The 18,965-nt window shown below is 49.5% G+C and overlaps 3 protein-coding genes across 6 annotated transcripts in view; 2 read left to right on the top strand and 1 right to left on the bottom strand.

Moving 5' to 3' along the window:
- Positions 1 to 4,455, top strand: part of LOC121303720 (sodium/calcium exchanger 2-like) — a 14,475-nt gene extending 10,020 nt beyond the window's left edge. Inside the window, exons 8-11 of the mRNA XM_041234498.1 lie at positions 876 to 997; positions 2,389 to 2,488; positions 2,789 to 3,091; positions 4,078 to 4,455. Coding sequence (XP_041090432.1) covers positions 876 to 997; positions 2,389 to 2,488; positions 2,789 to 3,091; positions 4,078 to 4,454 — 902 coding nt within the window. The 3' untranslated portion in view covers position 4,455. The remainder of the gene's footprint in view (positions 1 to 875; positions 998 to 2,388; positions 2,489 to 2,788; positions 3,092 to 4,077) is intronic.
- Positions 4,456 to 5,118: 663 nt separating this feature from the next.
- On the bottom strand, positions 5,119 to 9,068 carry LOC121303773 (probable serine/threonine-protein kinase clkA). The gene is made up of 3 exons (XM_041234550.1): positions 9,025 to 9,068; positions 7,160 to 7,405; positions 5,119 to 6,785 (listed from the first exon to the last, which is right to left on the bottom strand). The coding sequence occupies exons 1-3, from the start codon at positions 9,066 to 9,068 to the stop codon at positions 5,873 to 5,875; spliced, it is 1,203 nt and encodes a 400-aa protein (XP_041090484.1). The 3' UTR covers positions 5,119 to 5,872.
- Positions 9,069 to 9,667: 599 nt separating this feature from the next.
- On the top strand, positions 9,668 to 16,725 carry LOC121303837 (serine/arginine-rich splicing factor 7-like). Of its 4 annotated transcripts, none has more exons than XM_041234656.1 (8): positions 9,668 to 9,773; positions 10,464 to 10,694; positions 11,164 to 11,343; positions 12,271 to 12,354; positions 14,529 to 14,567; positions 14,869 to 14,913; positions 15,361 to 15,456; positions 16,096 to 16,725. In XM_041234656.1, the coding sequence occupies exons 2-8, from the start codon at positions 10,471 to 10,473 to the stop codon at positions 16,139 to 16,141; spliced, it is 714 nt and encodes a 237-aa protein (XP_041090590.1). In that variant the 5' UTR covers positions 9,668 to 9,773; positions 10,464 to 10,470; the 3' UTR covers positions 16,142 to 16,725. The 4 variants fall into 4 exon arrangements, with proteins under 4 accessions (XP_041090590.1, XP_041090591.1, XP_041090592.1 ...); XM_041234657.1 differs by lacking the exon at positions 9,668 to 9,773 and adding an exon at positions 10,046 to 10,210 and having other exon boundaries at positions 14,532 to 14,567; XM_041234655.1 differs by lacking the exon at positions 9,668 to 9,773 and adding an exon at positions 10,094 to 10,210.
- The last annotated feature ends 2,240 nt before the right edge of the window (positions 16,726 to 18,965 follow it).

Here is an 18,965-nt window from a genome sequence, read left to right as displayed (position 1 = left end):
CCTGTGTTTTCATTGCAGTGTTTCTCTGCCTGTGTTTTCATCGCAGTGTTTCTCTGCCTCTGTTTTCATCGCAGTGTTTCTCTGCCTCTGTTTTCATCGCAGTGTTTCTCTGCCTCTGTTTTCATCGCAGTGTTTCTCTGCCTCTGTTTTCATCGCAGTGTTTCTCTGCCTCTGTTTTCATCGCAGTGTTTCTCTGCCTCTGTTTTCATCGCAGTGTTTCTCTGCCTCTGTTTTCATCGCAGTGTTTCTCTGATCCAGTTTTTCATGGCACTGCCTCTCTCTCTCTCAGTGTTTCTCTGCCTCTCATCGCACACTGTCTCTCTGCCTCTGTTTTCTCTCTCTCTGCCTCTCTCTCTCTCTCTCTCTCTCTCTCATTGCTCTCTGCCTCACTCTCTTTCTCTGCCTGTTTTCATCGCTCTCTCTCTCTCTCTCTCTCTCAGTGTTTCTCTCTCTCATCGCAGTGTTTCTCTGCCTCTGTTTTCATCGCAGTGTTTCTCTGCCTCTGTTTTCATCGCAGTGTTTCTCCAGACTCCGTCAACCGGACCGAGAGAAGGTGGGGAGTGACCTGGTGGGACTAGGTCGCAACACACAACCGGTCCGGTGATCGGCTTTGTGTGCATGTCATTGGAGCGTACCTACTCGCCCTCTCCTCCCTTCCCTCCGCCTCTTTCCTCTCCTCTCTGGGGTCCCCCACGCGCGTGCTGACCCTCCCTTCTTCCTCTTGTCTCTCTTTTCTCGCTCTGTCTCTCTCCTCTCTTTCTCTCGCTCTGTTTCTCTTCTCTCTCTCCTCTCTCTCTCACACTCTCTCTCTCTCTCTCTTCTCCCCCTCTCTCTCTCTCTCTCCCTCAGCCTCTCGCTCTCTCTCTCTCTCTCAGACCCTGAGCAGGCTCTCTCTGTGGAGCAGGAGGATGCGCGCAGGATTGCGGAGATGGGGAAACCAGTGCTGGGGGAGAACAACAAACTGGAGGTGATCATCGAGGAGTCGTACGAGTTCAAGGTGAGGCACTGGGAGGAATGGGAGAGGGAGAGGGACTGGGAGAGAGAGATGGGCTGGGAGAGAGAGAGGGGCTGGGTGAGAGAAAGGGGGTGGGAGAGAGAGGGGGCTGGGTGAGAGAAAGGGCCTCTGGAGAGAGAGGATCCCTGAACCAGGTCCTCTCCTTAGCCCCAGGGGTTGGAGAAGACCTCCTCCTCTGGGTAGACCCACTCTCTTGCCCCCACCCCCTCTCTCTCTGGGTGAGAACCCACTCTCTTTGTGAGACCCTCCCTCTCTCTCCCCCGACCCACTCTCCTATTTGAGAGACCCTCCTCTCTCTCCCCCCCGGAGCCAGGGGGTGGAGAATTTCTTGTGAGAGAACGCTGGTGGAGCCTCCTCCCCCCGGCCCACCCTAACTCTCCTTTCCCCCCCACCCTCCTCTTTCTCTCTCCGACCCGACCCACTCTGGTGAGAGAAACCTCTCTCCTGGGAGAGAGATGGGGAGACTCTACGTATTTTAAAGCAACTGGGAGGGTTTCGTTGAAGATGGGCAGAAACCTGGTGAACTGGAGGGCTCCCTGTAGGTGTCGGAGACTGGGGGGTATGTCTGAGAGCTGGGGATGAGGAAAGGGTGGACCCTACGCCTTTCCCCCCTGTTCTTTTTATATTATTATATTATTATATATTATTATAATATGGATATATGTCATGATGCCTCTGTTTGGGTTCAGACCCCCAAGCACTTGTGTCAATCCGCGCCACAGTCTACGCCTAAAACGGTACTGCGGATGCCAAGGGGACACATGCCCATGGTGTGTGTGTGTGTGTGTGTGTGTGTGTGTGTGTGTGTGTGTGTGTGTGTGTGTGTGTGTGTGTGTGTGTGTGTGTGTGTGTGTGTTTGTGTGTGTGTGTGTGTGTGTGTGTGTGTGGTGTGTGTGTGTGTGTGTGTGTGTGTGTGTGTGTGTTTGTGTGTGTGTGTGTGTGTGTGTGTGTGTGTGTGGTGTGTGTGTGTGTGTGTGTGTGTGTTTGTGTGTGTGTGTGGTGTGTGTGTGTGTGTGTGTGTGTGTGTGTGTGTGTGTTTGTGTGTGTGTGTGTGTGTGTGTGTGTGTGTGTGTGTGTGTGTGTGTGTGTGTGTGTGTGTGTGTGTGTGTGTGTGTGTGTGTGTGTGTGTGTGTGTGTGTGTGTGTGTGTGTGTGTGTGTGTGTTTGTGTGTGTGTGTGTGTGTGTGTGTGTGTGTGTGTGTGTGTGTGTTGTGTGTGTGTGTGTGTGTGTGTGTTGTTGTGTGTGTGTGTGTGTGTGTGTGTGTGTGTGTTGTGTGTGTGTTTGTGTGTGTTTGCAGTGGTTGTGTTTGCAGTGTCTGTTTGCAGTGGCACGTGATTGGCTGCTCACCCGACTCTCTCCTCTCTGATTGGCAGAGCACGGTGGACAAGCTGATTAAGAAGACGAACTTGGCGCTGGTGATCGGGACTCACTCCTGGAGGGAGCAGTTCATAGAGGCCGTGACCGTCCGCTCAGGTGACCTACAGACAGGAAGAGGGGGGGCAGCATGGGCAGCACAGAATCCAGATCGCTCAGATTCGAGTTTAAATGGTTTTCATCGGCATGACCTACCAGCATTGCTAAAGTTCTGCAGGACGTGAGCCCCCTCCGGTGGTCATAGCTGTGCATTGCAATATCCTTGTGTGTGACTGTGGGGCTGCACAGCTCCCAGCCCCTCTCCCTACCTTCCCCGCTCACCCTAACCCTTCACCTCTCTGTCTCTCCCAGCCCCCTCTCTCTCTCATCTCTTGTCTCTTTTCTCCTCTCCCCCCTCAGGTAATGGTGATGAGGATGATGAGGATGATGAGGAGGGCGGTGTGGGGGGCTCTCGTGAGGAGAAGCTGCCCTCCTGCTTTGACTACGTGATGCACTTCCTCACGGTGTTCTGGAAGGTTCTGTTCGCCTGTGTGCCCCCCACGGGGTACTGGAGCGGCTGGGCCTGCTTCCTGGTGTGCATCTCCGTCATCGGGGTGCTGACCGCGCTCATCGGAGACCTGGCCTCGCACTTCGGCTGCACCGTGGGGCTCAAGGACGCCGTCACCGCCGTGGTGTTCGTGGCTCTCGGGACCTCCGTGCCAGGTGAGAGAGGAGAGAGAGAGAGGGGAGGAGAGAGAGAGGAAAGAGGGGGGAGAGGAGAGAGAGGGGAGGAGAGAGAGAGAGGAAAGACGGGGAGAGGAGAGAGGAAAGATGGGGGAGAGGAGAGAGAGGGGAGGAGAGAGAGAGAGAGAGAGAGGGACGGGAGAGAGAGAGGAGAGGGGAGGAGAGAGGAGAGGAGAGAGGGGAGAGGAGAGAGAGGGGAGGAGAGAGAGAGAGGAAAGACGGGGAGAGGAGAGAGGAAAGAGAGGGGAGAGAGGAGAGAGGAGAGAGGAGGAGAGAGAGAGAGAGAGAGAGAGGGGGAGAGGAGAGAGAGGGGAGGAGAGAGAGAGAGGAGAGGGGGGGGAGGAGAGAGAGAGAGGGAGAGGAGAGAGAGAGAGGGGAGAGGAGAGAGAGAGAGAGGAGAGAGAGGAGAGAAGAGAGAGGGGAGAGGAGAGAGGAGAGACGGGGAGAGGAGAGAGAGAGAGGGAGAGAAGAGAGAGAGGGAGAGAGAGAGAGAGAGAGAGAGAGAGAGGGGAGAGGAGAGAGAGAGGGAGAGGGAGAGAGAGGAGAGAGAGAGAGGGGAGAGGAGAGACGGAGAGAAAGACCTCTCTCCTCTCTGCTCTCCTAAGAGGAGAGAGGAGGGAGAGGGGTGAGGGGAGATGAGAGACAGGAGATAGGAGAGGAGGAGGGAGGAAAGGAGAGATGGGAGAGGGTAGAGGGGAGAGCTGTTTTCTTATCTTTGCTCCTGTGGTTTGTCTCTATCTCCCCTCTTCCGCCCTCTCACTCGCTCCCTCCCCTCTCTACCCTCCCTCTCCCCCACCTCCCTGTCTCCTCTCTCCCGCCTCCTTCTCCCCCATCTCCCTCCCTCCCCTCCCTCCGCTCACTCTGTCACTCTCTCCTCTCCCTCCCCTCGCTCTGTCCCTCTCTCCCCTCGCTCTTTCCCCTCTCTCCCCTCGCTCCCCTCTCCCCTCCCTCCCCTCCCCTCTCAGACACCTTTGCCAGTAAGGTGGCTGCGATGCAGGACCAGCACGCGGACGCCTCGATCGGGAACGTGACAGGCAGCAACGCGGTCAACGTGTTCCTGGGGATTGGCGTGGCCTGGACCGTGGCGGCCATCTACTGGGCAGCGCAAGGGCAGGAGTTCCAGGTGGAGCCGGGCTCCCTCGCCTTCTCCGTCACGCTCTTCACCGTGCTGGCCTTCGTGGCCATGGGCGTGCTGCTGTTGAGGAGGGGCCCCTCGATCGGGGGGGAGCTGGGGGGGCCGCGCCCCGCCCGCATCCTCACCTGCACGCTCTTCCTCGGGCTCTGGCTCCTCTACATCCTCTTCTCCAGCCTGGAGGCATACTGCCACGTGAAGGGCTTCTAGCAGGGGGGAGGGGAGGGGAGGGGAGGAGAGTGGGGAGGAGAGGAGGAGGAGAGGGGAGGGGTCCCCTCGTGGGGGGAGGGAGGAGGGGAGGGGGGGAGGGGAGGGGAGAGGAGAGGAGAGGAGAGGAGAGGAGAGGAGAGGAGAGGAGAGAGGAGAGGAGAGGAGAGGGAGAGGGAGGGGAGGGGAGAGGCCCCTGGGGGGACCCTCAAACTAGAGTTTGAGACCATAACGAGGGAGTGTCGTAGTCGTTCCTCGTCGTCGCGACGTCCTCCAGGAAGAGAGGGACTCTTGTTAGTCAGTTCTTGTGGGACTCGGGGCAGGGAGTTGTCTTGTGGGACGCGGGGTCAGGGAGTTGTCTTTGTGGGACACGCGACAGGGAGGTTTCAGTAACATAACACTGATGAAGGCACTAGAGCCCAAACGCTGCTCTGCTTGACTCAGTTTAGTTTCAGTAACACTGATGAAGGCACTAGAGCCCAAACGCTGCTCTGCTTGACTCAGTTTAGTTTCAATAACACTGATGAAGGCACTAGAGCCCAAACGCTGCTCTGCTTGACTCAGTTTAGTTTCAGTAACACTGATGAAGGCACTGGAGCCCAAACACTGCTCTGCTTGACTCAGTTTAGTTTCAGTAACACTGATGAAGGCACTAGAGCCCAAACACTGCTCTGCTGGACTCAGTTTAGTTTCAGTAACACTGATGAAGGCACTGGAGCCCGAACGCTGCTCTGCTGGACTCGGTCTCTTCTCTACTCCTCCTCTCACCCCCTAGTTCGGTTCAGTTCAGTGGGACAGTTTCATTTCCAGCCCGGAGGGGCCAGTCCACCTCAAGCAGCCCAGGGTGCAGTGGGTGCGAGTCGCTGTTTCACGCTGGGTTTGCTGTCCTGTACTCTACAGCGTGGCTGTAATGAAGAAGCCTCATCTGTGATTAATTAAGGGGTTTTAATTGCTGAATGAACAATCAATTAAACACACTTGTGGACTTTGATCTTTAAAATCAAGTTAGAACTTGCAGAGTTGTGGAGGGCACTTGTGAAGACTGTGCCAAAGCGAAGCTGTATTCAGTGTTTCTATGTTAAACATTAGCTGTCAGTTTGAAATGTGCAGTTAACAGCATTGTGTTAATGAATTGTATTACATGGAATTGTCTTTCAATGCAATTGTAATATCACTAGCAAACAGGTGTGATTAATCGATGACTAGATCGGATGATTAATTGATCAATAGGAAATGTCAAGATTAAACCTGCTTGTGTAAATTCCTCCCTCTCTGTCCTGCTCCCTCTCTATCCCACTCCCTCTCCCTCTCACCCTCTTTCTCTCCTTCCCTCTTCCTTTCCCTTTCTCCCTGTCCCTCTTCCCCCTCCCTCTCCCTCTTCCCCCCTCCCTCTCTCATGAGAATGTCTGGATTTGATTAATTCATGTTTTGTTCCTGTCGTTCTTGTTGGAATTGTCACAGCTGTTATTCCTGTCGTTCTTGTTGGAATTGTCACAGCTGTTATTCCTGTCGTTCTTGTTGGAATTGTCACAGCTGTTATTCCTGTCGTTCTTGTTGGAATTGTCACAGCTGTTATTCCTGTCGTTCTTGTTGGAATTGTCACAGCTGTTATTCCTGTCGTTCTTGTTGGAATTGTCACAGCTGTTATTCCTGTCGTTCTTGTTGGAATTGTCACAGCTGTTATTCCTGTCGTTCTTGTTGGAATTGTCACAGCTGTTATTCCTGTCGTTCTTGTTGGAATTGTCACAGCTGTTATTCCTGTCGTTCTTGTTGGAATTGTCACAGCTGTTATTCCTGTCGTTCTTGTTGGAATTGTCACAGCTGTTATTCCTGTCGTTCTTGTTGGAATTGTCACAGCTGTTATTCCTGTCGTTCTTGTTGGAATTGTCACAGCTGTTATTCCTGTCGTTCTTGTTGGAATTGTCACAGCTGTTATTCCTGTCGTTCTTGTTGGAATTGTCACAGCTGTTATTCCTGTCGTTCTTGTTGGAATTGTCACAGCTGTTATTCCTGTCGTTCTTGTTGGAATTGTCACAGCTGTTATTCCTGTCGTTCTTGTTGGAATTGTCACAGCTGTTATTCCTGTCGTTCTTGTTGGAATTGTCACAGCTGTTATTCCTGTCGTTCTTGTTGGAATTGTCACAGCTGTTATTCCTGTCGTTCTTGTTGGAATTGTCACAGCTGTTATTCCTGTCGTTCTTGTTGGAATTGTCACAGCTGTTATTCCTGTCGTTCTTGTTGGAATTGTCACAGCTGTTATTCCTGTCGTTCTTGTTGGAATTGTCACAGCTGTTATTCCTGTCGTTCTTGTTGGAATTGTCACAGCTGTTATTCCTGTCATTCTTGTATAGGTCCTGTGTTGTGTTCTATTTGTCACATAGCTGTTATTCCTGTCGTTCTTGTTGGAATTGTCACAATTCCTGTCGTTCTTGTTGGAATTGTCACAGCTGTTATTCCTGTCGTTCTTGTTGGAATTGTCACAGCTGTTATTCCTGTCGTTCTTGTTGGAATTGTCACAGCTGTTATTCCTGTCGTTCTTGTTGGAATTGTCTCAGCTGTTATTCCTGTCGTTCTTGTTGGAATTGTCACAGCTGTTATTCCTGTCGTTCCTGTTGGAATTGTCACAGCTGTTATTCCTGTCGTTCTTGTTGGAATTGTCACAGCTGTTATTCCTGTCGTTCTTGTTGGAATTGTCACAGCTGTTATTCCTGTCGTTCTTGTTGGAATTGTCACAGCTGTTATTCCTGTCGTTCTTGTTGGAATTGTCACAGCTGTTATTCCTGTCGTTCTTGTTGGAATTGTCACAGCTGTTATTCCTGTCGTTCTTGTTGGAATTGTCACAGCTGTTATTCCTGTCGTTCTTGTTGGAATTGTCACAGCTGTTATTCCTGTCGTTCTTGTTGGAATTGTCACAGCTGTTATTCCTGTCATTCTTGTATAGGTTGTGTTGTGTTCTATTTTAATAGCTGTGGTTCAGTCTTTTAGAAACTTTTGTAACCTTTTTAATAACCCCCTTTTAATAGTTTGCAGAGTTTAAACTGAGCTGCAATTTTACTATTGACAATGCTCCCCTGTGCTGTGCCCCGCTCCCCTGTGCTGTACACTGCTCCCCTGTGCTGTGCCCTGCTCCCCTGTGCTGTACCCCGCTCCCCTGTGCTGTGCCCCGCTCCCCTGTGCTGTGCCCCGCTCCCCTGTGCTGCGCCCCGCTCCCTTGTGCTGCGCCCCGCTCCCCTGTGCTGTACACTGCTCCCCTGTGCTGTGCCCCGCTCCCCTGTGCTGCGCCCCGCTCCCTTGTGCTGCGCCCCGCTCCCCTGTGCTGCGCCCTGCTCCCCTGTGCTGTGCCCCGCTCCCCTGTGCTGTACACTGCTCCCCTGTGCTGTGCCCCGCTCCCCTGTGCTGTGCCCCACTCCCCTGTGCTGTGCCCCGCTCCCCTGTGCTGTACACTGCTCCCCTGTGCTGTGCCCCGCTCCCCTGTGCTGTATCACACAAACTTTTTAAAATGACATAATTTCTTATGAAGCACCTTAATTTAAAAAAAGTTGGATGTCTGCCTGTCTGTCTGTCTGTCAGCATCTCTGTCTGCCTGTCTGTCTGTCTGCATGTCTGTGTCTATCTGTCTGTCAGCATCTCTGCCTGTCTGTCTGCATGTCTGTGTCTCTGTCTGTCTGTCTGCATGTCTGTGTCTGTCTATCTGTCAGCATCTCTGTCTGTCTGTCTGCATGTCTGTGTCTCTGTCTATCTGCCTGTCTGTCTGTCTGTCTGCATGTCTGCCTGTCTGCCTGTCTGCCTGTCTGTCTGTCTGTCAGCATCTCTGTCTGCCTGTCTGCCATGCTGAGCTGCCCCAGTGGTTGGATGATTGTTATAATGGTTATAATGGTTATAATGGCCAGCCCATGTTCCATACCAGCCTCCCCTGTTTAATCAGCGTCCCGCTGTGAGTTTTTTCAAGCAGTCTGAAGCAGACCAGCTTTCACTGCAGAGATCAGCTTACCGACCGGCTCATGAAAGCAGGTGTGCTTTGGGGAGCTGAAGGGTTAACTCACATTTGCTTGGTGTTCTCAAGAAACCACTAGAGCAGAGGCTTCAGCCCTTTTCTTTGGGTTTGTTGTCCCACATTCTGCTTCGGTCGTCATGTTTCGCCTAATTTTAATTTTCCCTATATATATATAATATATATATATATATATATATATATATATATATATATATATATTTTAAAAACATGTTTCTTAAAAGAAAAACAATTTGAAGGTGACAAAACAAGACAAATTTAGCCGCCTGCAAACCTGTTGGGTTTGTTATCTTCCCTCTCTCCCTCCCTCCTCTCTTCTCTCCCTTCTTTCCTGGTTATTTTCTTTTTTGCTCTCTCTTGTAACCCCCCCCCGGTCTGTGTTTGTTGAAAGGTAGCCCCTGCATTGTTGTCTGTGTAGAAGCTAGCATGAAGCCCTCTTTTACCTGACCAGCAGATAAGAATGACTGTATTGAATATAGTTTATTTATTTTGAACTTGTGTCTCTGTGTTGTTTTTTCACCTGCACACCCAGGGTATAAAGAAACACCAATGAGAGCTCACGCACACGAGGGCAGTGCAGACTTTTCAACTCGCACCCAATGCATTCTGGTAAGTGTAGTCCTGCTGACAGGTCAACTGTACCAGGATGCACTGGGGTGTGAGTTCAAAAGCCTGTCTTATCCCAAACTGTTACAGCATTCATGGAGTCGTATTTGGTGATATATAGAAGCTGCATCTCCCTGTTGCAAATCTGTTTCAGTCAGAATTTGGGCGGAACTTCAGAAAAGTGTGTGTGTGTGTGTGTGTGTGTGTGGAGGGGTGTGTGCAGTACTGGTGTGCAGAGCAAGCTGTTAGTACTGAAACAATATAACAATATAACAATCGCACGGTCGGCTTCGCCTCCCAGAAACACACAAGCAGCTGCGGCAGAAACAGACTTACAAAATGGCGATCCCGTGACGTCAAAGCAATCCCGTGACGTCACTGGGAAAGCCTCTATCGATGTCGCCTGAAACCGAACGCGCTTATTTTTATTATTATTTACTATTTAAAGATTTGCACTCTCAGCGTCGGAAACGACGTGTCTCGGATAGTTTTATCTCTGTATTATTATTATTATTATTATAAATCAGAGAACACGTTGCTATGAGAACGGCGGGTCTCCGCCCCTGCGCATGCGTGCTGCGCTCCCGCTTCACAGTGATATTAACCGAGTCCGCTCGTACCGGCTGCAAACCCCGTGAACCGGACCGGACCGGACCGGACCCGCCGCGGTAACAGCATTAATAAGGGTCGGAGAGACCCAGCCGGTGAGGATGCCCGCCTTGTTCACTCTTCATGCAGCGCCGCCGGCCTTGTTGTTGTTTGTTGTTGTTGCGTGTGCGCGCCTCTGATACAATACAAGCAGATGTTGTTATTTGTGTATTTTGTCAGGTTACTGTGAGCTTGATTTCGTTGTTTCCGCTGAAGTTAGTAAGTTATTGATGGCGGTGGAGGGTGTGGGACTGCGGCGCTGCCGTGCATTTTTAATATCTAGCTCTTTGTGTTTTGATCATTATTGATAATATTTATGGTGTGTGAACTATGCATCAGAGTCACTCACAACGACTTATCGTCCTGCAGACGCAGCACAAGGAGGTTCAGTGACTCGCTCAGGGTCCCACACAGCGAGTCAGCGGCTGGATTTGAACCTGGGACCTGCTGGTTACAAGCCTGTTTCTTTAACCAGCGGACCACGCAGCCTCCTGTAATCATTACTTTAAAATTATGCTGCAAAATAATAACAGCATCATCAACAAGCACTGTAATAACTATACCCCAAAAACAACAGGAAATGAATAAACACACAATTACAAAAATAAGCAAATCAAACAAGTCAGGTTAAAAAAGGCTGAACTATAAAAGGAAGTCTCTACCCCCTCTCTCTCTTCTCCACCCCTCTCCTCTACCCCCTCTCTCTTCTCCACCCCCCTTTCTCCACTCCTCTCCCCCCTCTCCAGGAGCACGATGTCCCATTACTCCTCGTCTCGCAGCTCCTCTCGCTGCTCGGACTGCAAGGTGTATGTGGGTGACCTGGGGAACGGGGCGGCGAAGGGGGAGCTGGAGAGAGCCTTTGGATACTATGGGCCTCTGCGCAGCGTGTGGGTGGCGAGGAACCCCCCCGGCTTTGCCTTCGTGGAGTACGAGGACACGCGGGACGCAGAGGACGCTGTCAAGGGCATGGACGGGAAGTGAGTGGGGCTCGGGGATCTGGGCTCTGCGGAGACGGTTTGCATTTCAGAACCACAGTGTGGCTTCCATTGTTTAATGTCTCGGATTAAAAAGCTAATTTTTTTTTTTTTTTTAAATAGAAGAAATTAGTTGGAAATTGGAATTAAGACAACAAAATTGAATTTTACAATTAAAAACCTAGAGCTAAAAAAAATGAATTGGATCACAAAGGCATTTCACTGTAGATTTTTTTTAAATTGCACAGCAGTGTGATCCGGTCCTGGTTTCACTAGGAGTTTAATAATCAGACTCACCTGAGCTTGTTCCCTAGACACAGCGGGGCTTATCAAGCTGCTAGTAAAACCTGGACTGGATCACACTGCTGTGCAATCCCTGTTACAATTCCCTAACCCTTACATACCAAGCGATCCCGTCACTGGTTGAAGTGTCCACCCCCCCTGTGTTGACTGCTGTCCTCCTGTTTCCCAGGGTGCTGTGCGGCTCTCGGATCCGCGTGGAGCTCTCCACCGGCATGTCCCGCAAGACCCAGCACGGGCGGGCCAGCCGGCGCCACTTCGACCCGAACGACCGGTGCTATCAGTGCGGGGAGCGGGGCCACTATGCCTACGACTGCTACCGCTACAACAAGAGGGGGGGCCGGCGCAGCAGGTACAGAGCGCCGTGGGGGGGGTGAGAGGACTCCTTCGCACTGCGGCTTCTCCTAGGAGTATAATCAGACTGAGCTGCTTACCTGTGATGGGGCTGGTCAAGCTACAATCCTGCAGTGGGTGACACTGCTGTGCAACAGGAGTCTTATTCCCATCCTTGCAAACCAGATTCCTCACATCAAGCTCTCCGCAGGGGAGGGGGTCACTGGCGTCCATCGGGCTGATTCACCTTTCACAGTGAAAGGAGTGTAGAAGCAGCTGCCTGGGTTTGTGTGGGTCACTGTTCTCCTCCACAGAGTCCAAGAGAAACAGCGACCATCACAAAACCGAACAGCTGCTGCTTCACTGCTTTCACTCTGAGTGGTGACTCGGCCCGATGGACGCCAGCGACCCCCCCTCGCCTGATTGTCAGCGCCTGGGATGTCAACATTTTTAACGTTCTCTCTGAAGACGCAGTCCAAATTTACCACGCTCGTTCTGAGGGTAAAAAAATAAAACCTCCAAATATGCGTTTACGAAGACAGGGCCTCGGTTACGCTTCTGCATCGTACAAAACTGACACGAAGCGGTGTTGCAGATTAACCACGGCGCTCGTTTATCGTGCTGCGCGCTGTATAGCGCCTCTGTCGTCCGCACACCACTCCCTCACTCGCTCACGCCAGCGCACATCCTGGCAACAGCAAGCCCAACACTTCACAGCATCGGCGTGTCGAAGAATACAGGGGCTGATCAGTATTTGCGAACCGTCCAAGCCTGTCCTGCTGGCAGTGACGCCTTTGTCATCTCTCTCCCAGCAGCATTAACACAAGCGTCGCTGTACTGTGCTCGAATTTAAGACGCAGGCTATTTTTGAGAAGCAAAAAATGTTGTAAGAGTTTTAAATTCGAAGGAATACGGAAATTCATGCTTCTTTCTCTCTTTTTTCCAGATCTACTTCTAGATCCCATTCTCGCTCTAGATCCCGCTCCAGGGGACATCGCAACAACCGTTCTCGTAGCCGCAGCAACGATCGGTAAGATGTGTGTGCGTGTGTGTGTGTGCGTGGCTCCCCATTGCACCTTCAGCTATGGCCAGAAGTTTTGCATCACCTAGAATTTTTAGAACATAATTTAGCAAAGGAATTACAAGGGAATGATAGTGGAAGAGTCTGCACAAAGCCGGGAATATTACTGCGGCATCTCCTCTCTGATTTCCAAATGTCACGTTTGTTAATTTGTCAAGTTTCATTCTATAGGGTGACGCTAAACTTCTTCCCACTGCTGTGTGTCCTGTTTTTTGGTGCGATTCGGTTTTGGTTTCTGCATTTTAAATGTGGTGCAGGTTGCAGCCCGAAGACATACAATATTTTTGGCTGTTTTGCACACGGTAGAAATTGTCAAATGCTTTGGGCAGCACAATATATATTGAAAGTCTGGATCTTCAGTTAAATTTACAGTGAAATATAATACACTTTGATAATTACCTTCTCGAAGTTGACAGTAGAAAATATTAAATATTTTATTATGTATTTGCAGACTTTTCTACTTGCATGTTTTTCAGCCTTGACAGCAGAGCATTAGAACCCCCTGTTAGTGCTTGAGAATGAAGGTTTGACAGCAGAGCATTAGAACACCCTGTTAGTGCTTGAGAATGAAGGTTTGACAGCAGAGCATTAGAACCCCCTGTTAGTGCTTGAGAATGAAGGCTTGACAGCAGAGCATTAGAACCCCCTGTTAGTGCTTGAGAATGAAGGTTTGACAGCAGAGCATTAGAACACCCTGTTAGTGCTTGAGAATGAAGGTTTGACAGCAGAGCATTAGAACCCCCTGTTAGTGCTTGAGAATGAAGGCTTGACAGCAGAGCATTAGAACCCCCTGTTAGTGCTTGAGAATGAAGGCTTGACAGCAGAGCATTAGAACCCCCTGTTAGTGCTTGAGAATGAAGGTTTGACAGCAGAGCATTAGAACCCCCTGTTAGTGCTTGAGAATGAAGGTTTGACAGCAGAGCATTAGAACACCCTGTTAGTGCTTGAGAATGAAGGCTTGACAGCAGAGCATTAGAACCCCCTGTTAGTGCTTGAGAATGAAGGCTTGACAGCAGAGCATTAGAACCCCCTGTTAGTGCTTGAGAATGAAGGTTTGACAGCAGAGCATTAGAACCCCCTGTTAGTGCTTGAGAATGAAGGTTTGACAGCAGAGCATTAGAACCCCCTGTTAGTGCTTGAGAATGAAGGTTTGACAGCAGAGCATTAGAACACCCTGTTAGTGCTTGAGAATGAAGGTTTGACAGCAGAGCATTAGAACACCCTGTTAGTGCTTGAGAATGAAGGTTTGACAGCAGAGCATTAGAACACCCTGTTAGTGCTTGAGAATGAAGGTTTGACAGCAGAGCATTAGAACACCCTGTTAGTGCTTGAGAATGAAGGTTTGACAGCAGAGCATTAGAACACCCTGTTAGTGCTTGAGAATGAAGGTTTGACAGCAGAGCATTAGAACACCCTGTTAGTGCTTGAGAATGAAGGTTTGACAGCAGAGCATTAGAACACCCTGTTAGTGCTTGAGAATGAAGGTTTGACAGCAGAGCATTAGAACCCCCTGTTAGTGCTTGAGAATGAAGGTTTGACAGCAGAGCATTAGAACACCCTGTTAGTGCTTGAGAATGAAGGTTTGACAGCAGAGCATTAGAACACCCTGTTAGTGCTTGAGAATGAAGGTTTGACAGCAGAGCATTAGAACACCCTGTTAGTGCTTGAGAATGAAGGTTTGACAGCAGAGCATTAGAACACCCTGTTAGTGCTTGAGAATGAAGGTTTGACAGCAGAGCATTAGAACACCCTGTTAGTGCTTGAGAATGAAGGTTTGACAGCAGAGCATTAGAACCCCCTGTTAGTGCTTGAGAATGAAGGTTTGACAGCAGAGCATTAGAACCCCCTGTTAGTGCTTGAGAATGAAGGTTTGACAGCAGAGCATTAGAACACCCTGTTAGTGCTTGAGAATGAAGGTTTGACAGCACAGGAAATGCAGTGCTCTTGAATGATAATTGCTTGCATGTTATGTGGAGGGTGAGAGGGAAGGTTCCAAGCGGTTTTTGAAGACACACTCTGGTGTTGATTTCTGCAGGTTTTGTAACGGAAGCTTCAGATTTCTTGATGCTTCAGATTTCTTGATGCTTCAGATTTCTCCTGACAGCTGTCTCTGACTCTCCCAGCAGGTATCGCTCTCCCTCTTACTCCAAGCGCAGGAGAAGGTAGGACACTGCCTCCCCGTGTCCCCTAGGCAGCGTTCAGGGAGTGGAAGCTAGAGAGAGAGAGAGAGAGAGAGATAGCTAGCTAGCTAGCTAGAGAGATTTCTTGCATCCTTTTTTTTTATAAAGAGAAAATAGAAATCTCTCTCTCTCTCTCTGTGTTACCAGTATATTTGTTAATTTTCCTGTAAGATTTAAAGAGACTGAAGGAGTTAGGAGCAGTGTTTCACCCTTATCTTGCCTCACCCCCCCACCCCAGTGTGATTCAACTGTTCCTGCTTTGTTTGTTTTTTTCATTTCTCAGGTCTGGATCTCCTGGGCGATCCAAGTCTCGCAGTCCAGTAAGAAGGTAAGGACTCTGCCCCAGGGGCCTGTGGTTTAGCCTGGCCTGGCTTACCAGGGCTGCAGAGAGTGCTTTATGAGCCCAGTACTCGATTCATTCAGCTCTCTACACAAATCAGGTGACTGGCATCCATCGGGCTGGTTCACCACTCGAGTGAAAGCAGTGAAGCAGCAGCTGCCTGGGTTTGTGATGATCGCTGCTTCTCTCTGTGGAGGAGAACAGTGACCCAGGCAGCTGCTTCTACACTCCTTTCACTGTGAAAGGTGAATCAGCCCGATGGAACGCCAGCGACCCCCTCCCCTGCGGAGAGCTTGGTTTGAATAATTGTTCATCTCCACTCTCCAGAGATGGTATATTATATCTGTTGTCTTCCTAAAATTCTAGGTGCTGAAAACTGTTACAGGTGTCTGTTGCTGTGTAGTGTTTCCTAATCCCGCTCTGTCTCTGTCTCAGTCGTTCGAGGACCCGCTCCCCTCGCTCCCGGGCACGCTCTGCGTCTCGCTCCAGGTCCAGGTCGCGCTCCAGGTCCCCCAGCCCCAAACGATCCAGGTGAGACTCTCTGTGAGAGAAAGAGACTCGCAGAGGCTCTAGACTGCCTTCCTTCGAATGAGACGTAAAGCAGTCACGCTCCTGTTGGAAGTGACTCTGCAGCAGCTCACCCCCCTCGTCTCTAAATCCTCCGTCCAGAAATTCGAAACGCTGCAGACTGTGCGGTTTTTGTCAGGTTTGTAACACTGGGGGAAGCCTCTAGTCATCGGTGCTGTGTTTGTGAGACACTCTGCTCTGTACAGGATTTCCACACATAGCATTGCATTGCAGACTTTGTTGCAGTGATTTCAGCAAACGATTCTGCTGTGAATGTAATAATTTTATAAGCGGCTGCAGCTCTGCCACGGTCTTGTACAGGTCATAGTCATTTTAGAGGGGGTGAGGAGGCTTGTGAACATGGCTTTGTGTAACACCGCTGTAGTTCTGCTTGTGCAGCGGAGTGGAGAGTAACTCATTGAGATCAGAGTTGATTTGCAGGCAGGCACCCTTTCTTGAGAGAGAGGTTTTTCTAAGATTGCTTTGTAGGTCTCTCAAGCAATGTGTATTCAGTGTGGTTAAGCTGCCCCACTCAAGCGCGCAGAGTGGATTTTATTTATTCAGTATAGGTAAGTTTGTTTTTGTTTTTTTCATTCTCTCTAGCCGTTCCAGATCTCCCAGCCAGAAGAAACGCCCCAGTCCGATTTAGCAGCTGAATGAAGAATCATCGAAGGCCTGCTGGCAGAAACATGTTGTTTTTTTTAAATGTAATTTTTTTCCGTAGATCTGTGGTTCCCAGCCCTGGTTCTGGGGAGCCCCGGTCCAGTCTGGTTTTCATTCCGCCTGAATGCTCAGTTACTGAGCTAGCCCCTTCGTTGAAGTGCTCGCTAGCCCCTTCGTTGAAGTGCTCGCTAGCCCCTTCGTTGAAGTGCTCGCTAGCCCCTTCGTTGAAGTGCTCGCTAGCCCCTTCGTTGAAGTGCTCGCTAGCCCCTTTGTTGAAGTGATTGCTACGTCTAAAACGGTCTAATTAAGCACATGATCAGTTCAGTGAAGGGTCTGGTTCAGTCATTGAGAGCTCGGCGGGAATGAAAACCAGCAGACACAGGAGAGGGGGCCCCAGGACCGGGGCGGGGAACAAACCCAGACACACACAATAAATGTCTAATTGATTGTTATATGCATTTTAATATCTATCTATATATAATCTGTCAGCAAAATAAGCTTCTCACTTATATTTGGATAAAAACTCACTAAATGTGATCAACTAAAAGGACAGGCTGAGTTTGAGCAGGAGCAGTGACTTTTTATTGTGCTGATTAACAGAATGATCTGTCGCTCTCAGGCAGGTGTTGTGACTCTTGGTCTCCCGGTTTGGTTGTCTGTCATTGGCAGAGTGTGCCTGGTTATACCGTCTCGCCAGGTTTGAAATCGCTGACTGTGAGTGCCCAAGACGGCGAGGCACAGCCCGCTGCCCCAGTCCAGCCTCCCAACATGCCGATCGCACAAAGGCTCTGCTCTCTTCATAGACGTGGCGTATTGTTGTTTTTTTCTGTGATTCTTTATTTCTTTATTCAAGCGTGCAATTCAACAGCTGAAATCAGTCCATATCCAGCGTCCGATAAACTCTCACTAATGAGGTGATTAAAATGCTTCAGTCACAGTCGCTCCAGCGTGTCAAGGATGAGTGATCGAGGGATTTTAAAAACCAAAAATATTTCATCAATCTCCCATCATTTATATACCTTTTTTTTTTTTTTAAATAAGTGTTAGTTTTAAGTTTCTTTTGATGCTCACTGTGTGTGTGTGTGTGTGTGTGTGTGTATATACACACACACAGACACACACGTGTGTGTTTTTCCCCTTTCTATGTATATATTTATGCAGAGCATATACTGTTGGAAAGAACAGTCTCAGCGTGTTTCTGCTGCGAGTTCAGGAAACCCAGCCACAGGGCAGAATTGTTCATGAAACTCTGTTCCTGATTTATATTACAGGCCCAATTGCAAACAGGAATGATAATAACTCTTGTGAACGGTGCAGCTGTCAGAGTTGTGGCTCTCTCTGTCTTCACTCTGACTGTGGCTGCAGTGAGTGCTGTTGTGTGGGGGTGGTGGAGATCATTCTCTCAAGTCTATGCTGTTGGTATCAGAGGATACGCTTCATCAATCCAATGAAACTGTTTATTTTCATTCCGTGGTCTTTAGTTTGTTTCGCGGGCGTGTTGTCTGAAGCTGGAAACCCTGGTAATGCTGCCTACCCAAGCTGACTTCTTTTCATTGGGCTGCCAATGTGTTTAACCCCTGAAGGAATCGACCGTCTTGTGGTTCAAAAGGCTGTTTCTAATTAAAACCACACCTGAGAGCGTCTTGAGTATCGTGAGGAGGAAGCTCGACGTTCGGATTTTCAACCCTGTTTTGCACCTCGTCTGCGTAGTTTCTGTTTGCGTGAGTCTGCGTGTGCGTGAATGCATGTGGCTGGACTGTGAGCGTGTGCGAGCCAGGAGGAGATGTGAACTTGGTTGTGTTGTTATTTTTATCGCAAGCCTGCACAGAGCCCCTGTTGGTGTTTTGGCTGGAAATGATGTTTTTTTTATTTTTTCTGATGTGCAATTCAGGGTGTTTCTAGAATGGCAGCTACAAGCATACACGGAGGAGGAGGGGTGGGGGTCGTTGTCTGAAATGTAATGTTATTTCATTATTATTTCTGTGGTTGACTGAAAGGTGTGTATTGTAACACCCTGGTGTACGCACACACTGTCTTGCTTCTAATAATTCTACTGCTTTTAATAGATGGAGTTGAAATGGAGAAAGCCTCTGTGTCGGTTCATCCTGTCCAAGTCTCGTGTGGCTGCAGCATCAGACTGTAGCATCATCTGAATTGATTTCTGATGCTCATGTTAGTTTTTGTTGATTTTTGAACTTTGTCAGAAATATGTTCACAACAGAGGATGAAGAATTCACCCCCCCCTTTAATATTTTTACTGGCCCGTTAAGCCTTTTTTTTCGGTGGGTCCCTGTTTTTAGATGATTTGTGGGGGTTAGAGTGGACAGTGTCTCAATCAGAGTGTGCTGCCCCCCCCCCCCTTTCTTTTTTGTGTCTTCCTGGATTTGTTGTGTCTGTCTTTGACTTTTGTTCCATCCCCCACCAGCAAACCTCTTTCCTGTCTCTGTTACCCCTCCAGTTACCGGGGTCCCCCCTGGGACAGTGTGAGGGATTGGAGTAGCGCTGCACTAAACACCTGAGTGGAGAGGAGGGAGAGCTGAAACACACACACTGACACACACACACACACACACACACACACACACACATTCAAACAGAAACTTCCAGTTCTGTTGGGGCACTGTGAATATAGAATATACAGCAGCCCCTGATGTTGATGAGATCCAGCCCTGCTCTGTAGTCTTGATTAGGAACAGGGTGTTTTATTGTAGTTCCTTTACCAGTGTAATTAGTTGCTCTGTAGTCTTGATTAGGAACAGGGTGTTTTATTGTAGTTCCTTTGCCAGTGTAATTAGTTGCTCTGTAGTCTT

This window comes from Polyodon spathula, chromosome 35 (assembly GCF_017654505.1).
Source record: "Polyodon spathula isolate WHYD16114869_AA chromosome 35, ASM1765450v1, whole genome shotgun sequence".
Taxonomy (NCBI): domain Eukaryota; kingdom Metazoa; phylum Chordata; class Actinopteri; order Acipenseriformes; family Polyodontidae; genus Polyodon; species Polyodon spathula.
The sequence above is the reverse complement of the archived record's forward strand: the minus strand, read 5'-3'. Positions and strand labels throughout refer to the sequence as shown.

Coding starts and splice junctions, on each gene's coding strand:
- LOC121303773 (XM_041234550.1), bottom strand. CDS start 9,068: ATGCATTGGGTGCGAGTTGAAAAGTCTGCACTGCCCTCGTGTGC. Junction 7,406..9,024: donor TCTGCACTGCCCTCGTGTGC/GTGAGCTCTCAT, acceptor CTATTAAAATAG/AACACAACACAACCTATACA. Junction 6,786..7,159: donor AATTCCAACAAGAACGACAG/GAATAACAGCTG, acceptor CAAGAATGACAG/GAATAACAGCTGTGACAATT.
- LOC121303837 (XM_041234656.1), top strand. CDS start 10,471: ATGTCCCATTACTCCTCGTCTCGCAGCTCCTCTCGCTGCTCGGACTGC. Junction 12,355..14,528: donor CGTAGCCGCAGCAACGATCG/GTAAGATGTGTG, acceptor TGACTCTCCCAG/CAGGTATCGCTCTCCCTCTT. Junction 14,568..14,868: donor TACTCCAAGCGCAGGAGAAG/GTAGGACACTGC, acceptor TTCATTTCTCAG/GTCTGGATCTCCTGGGCGAT.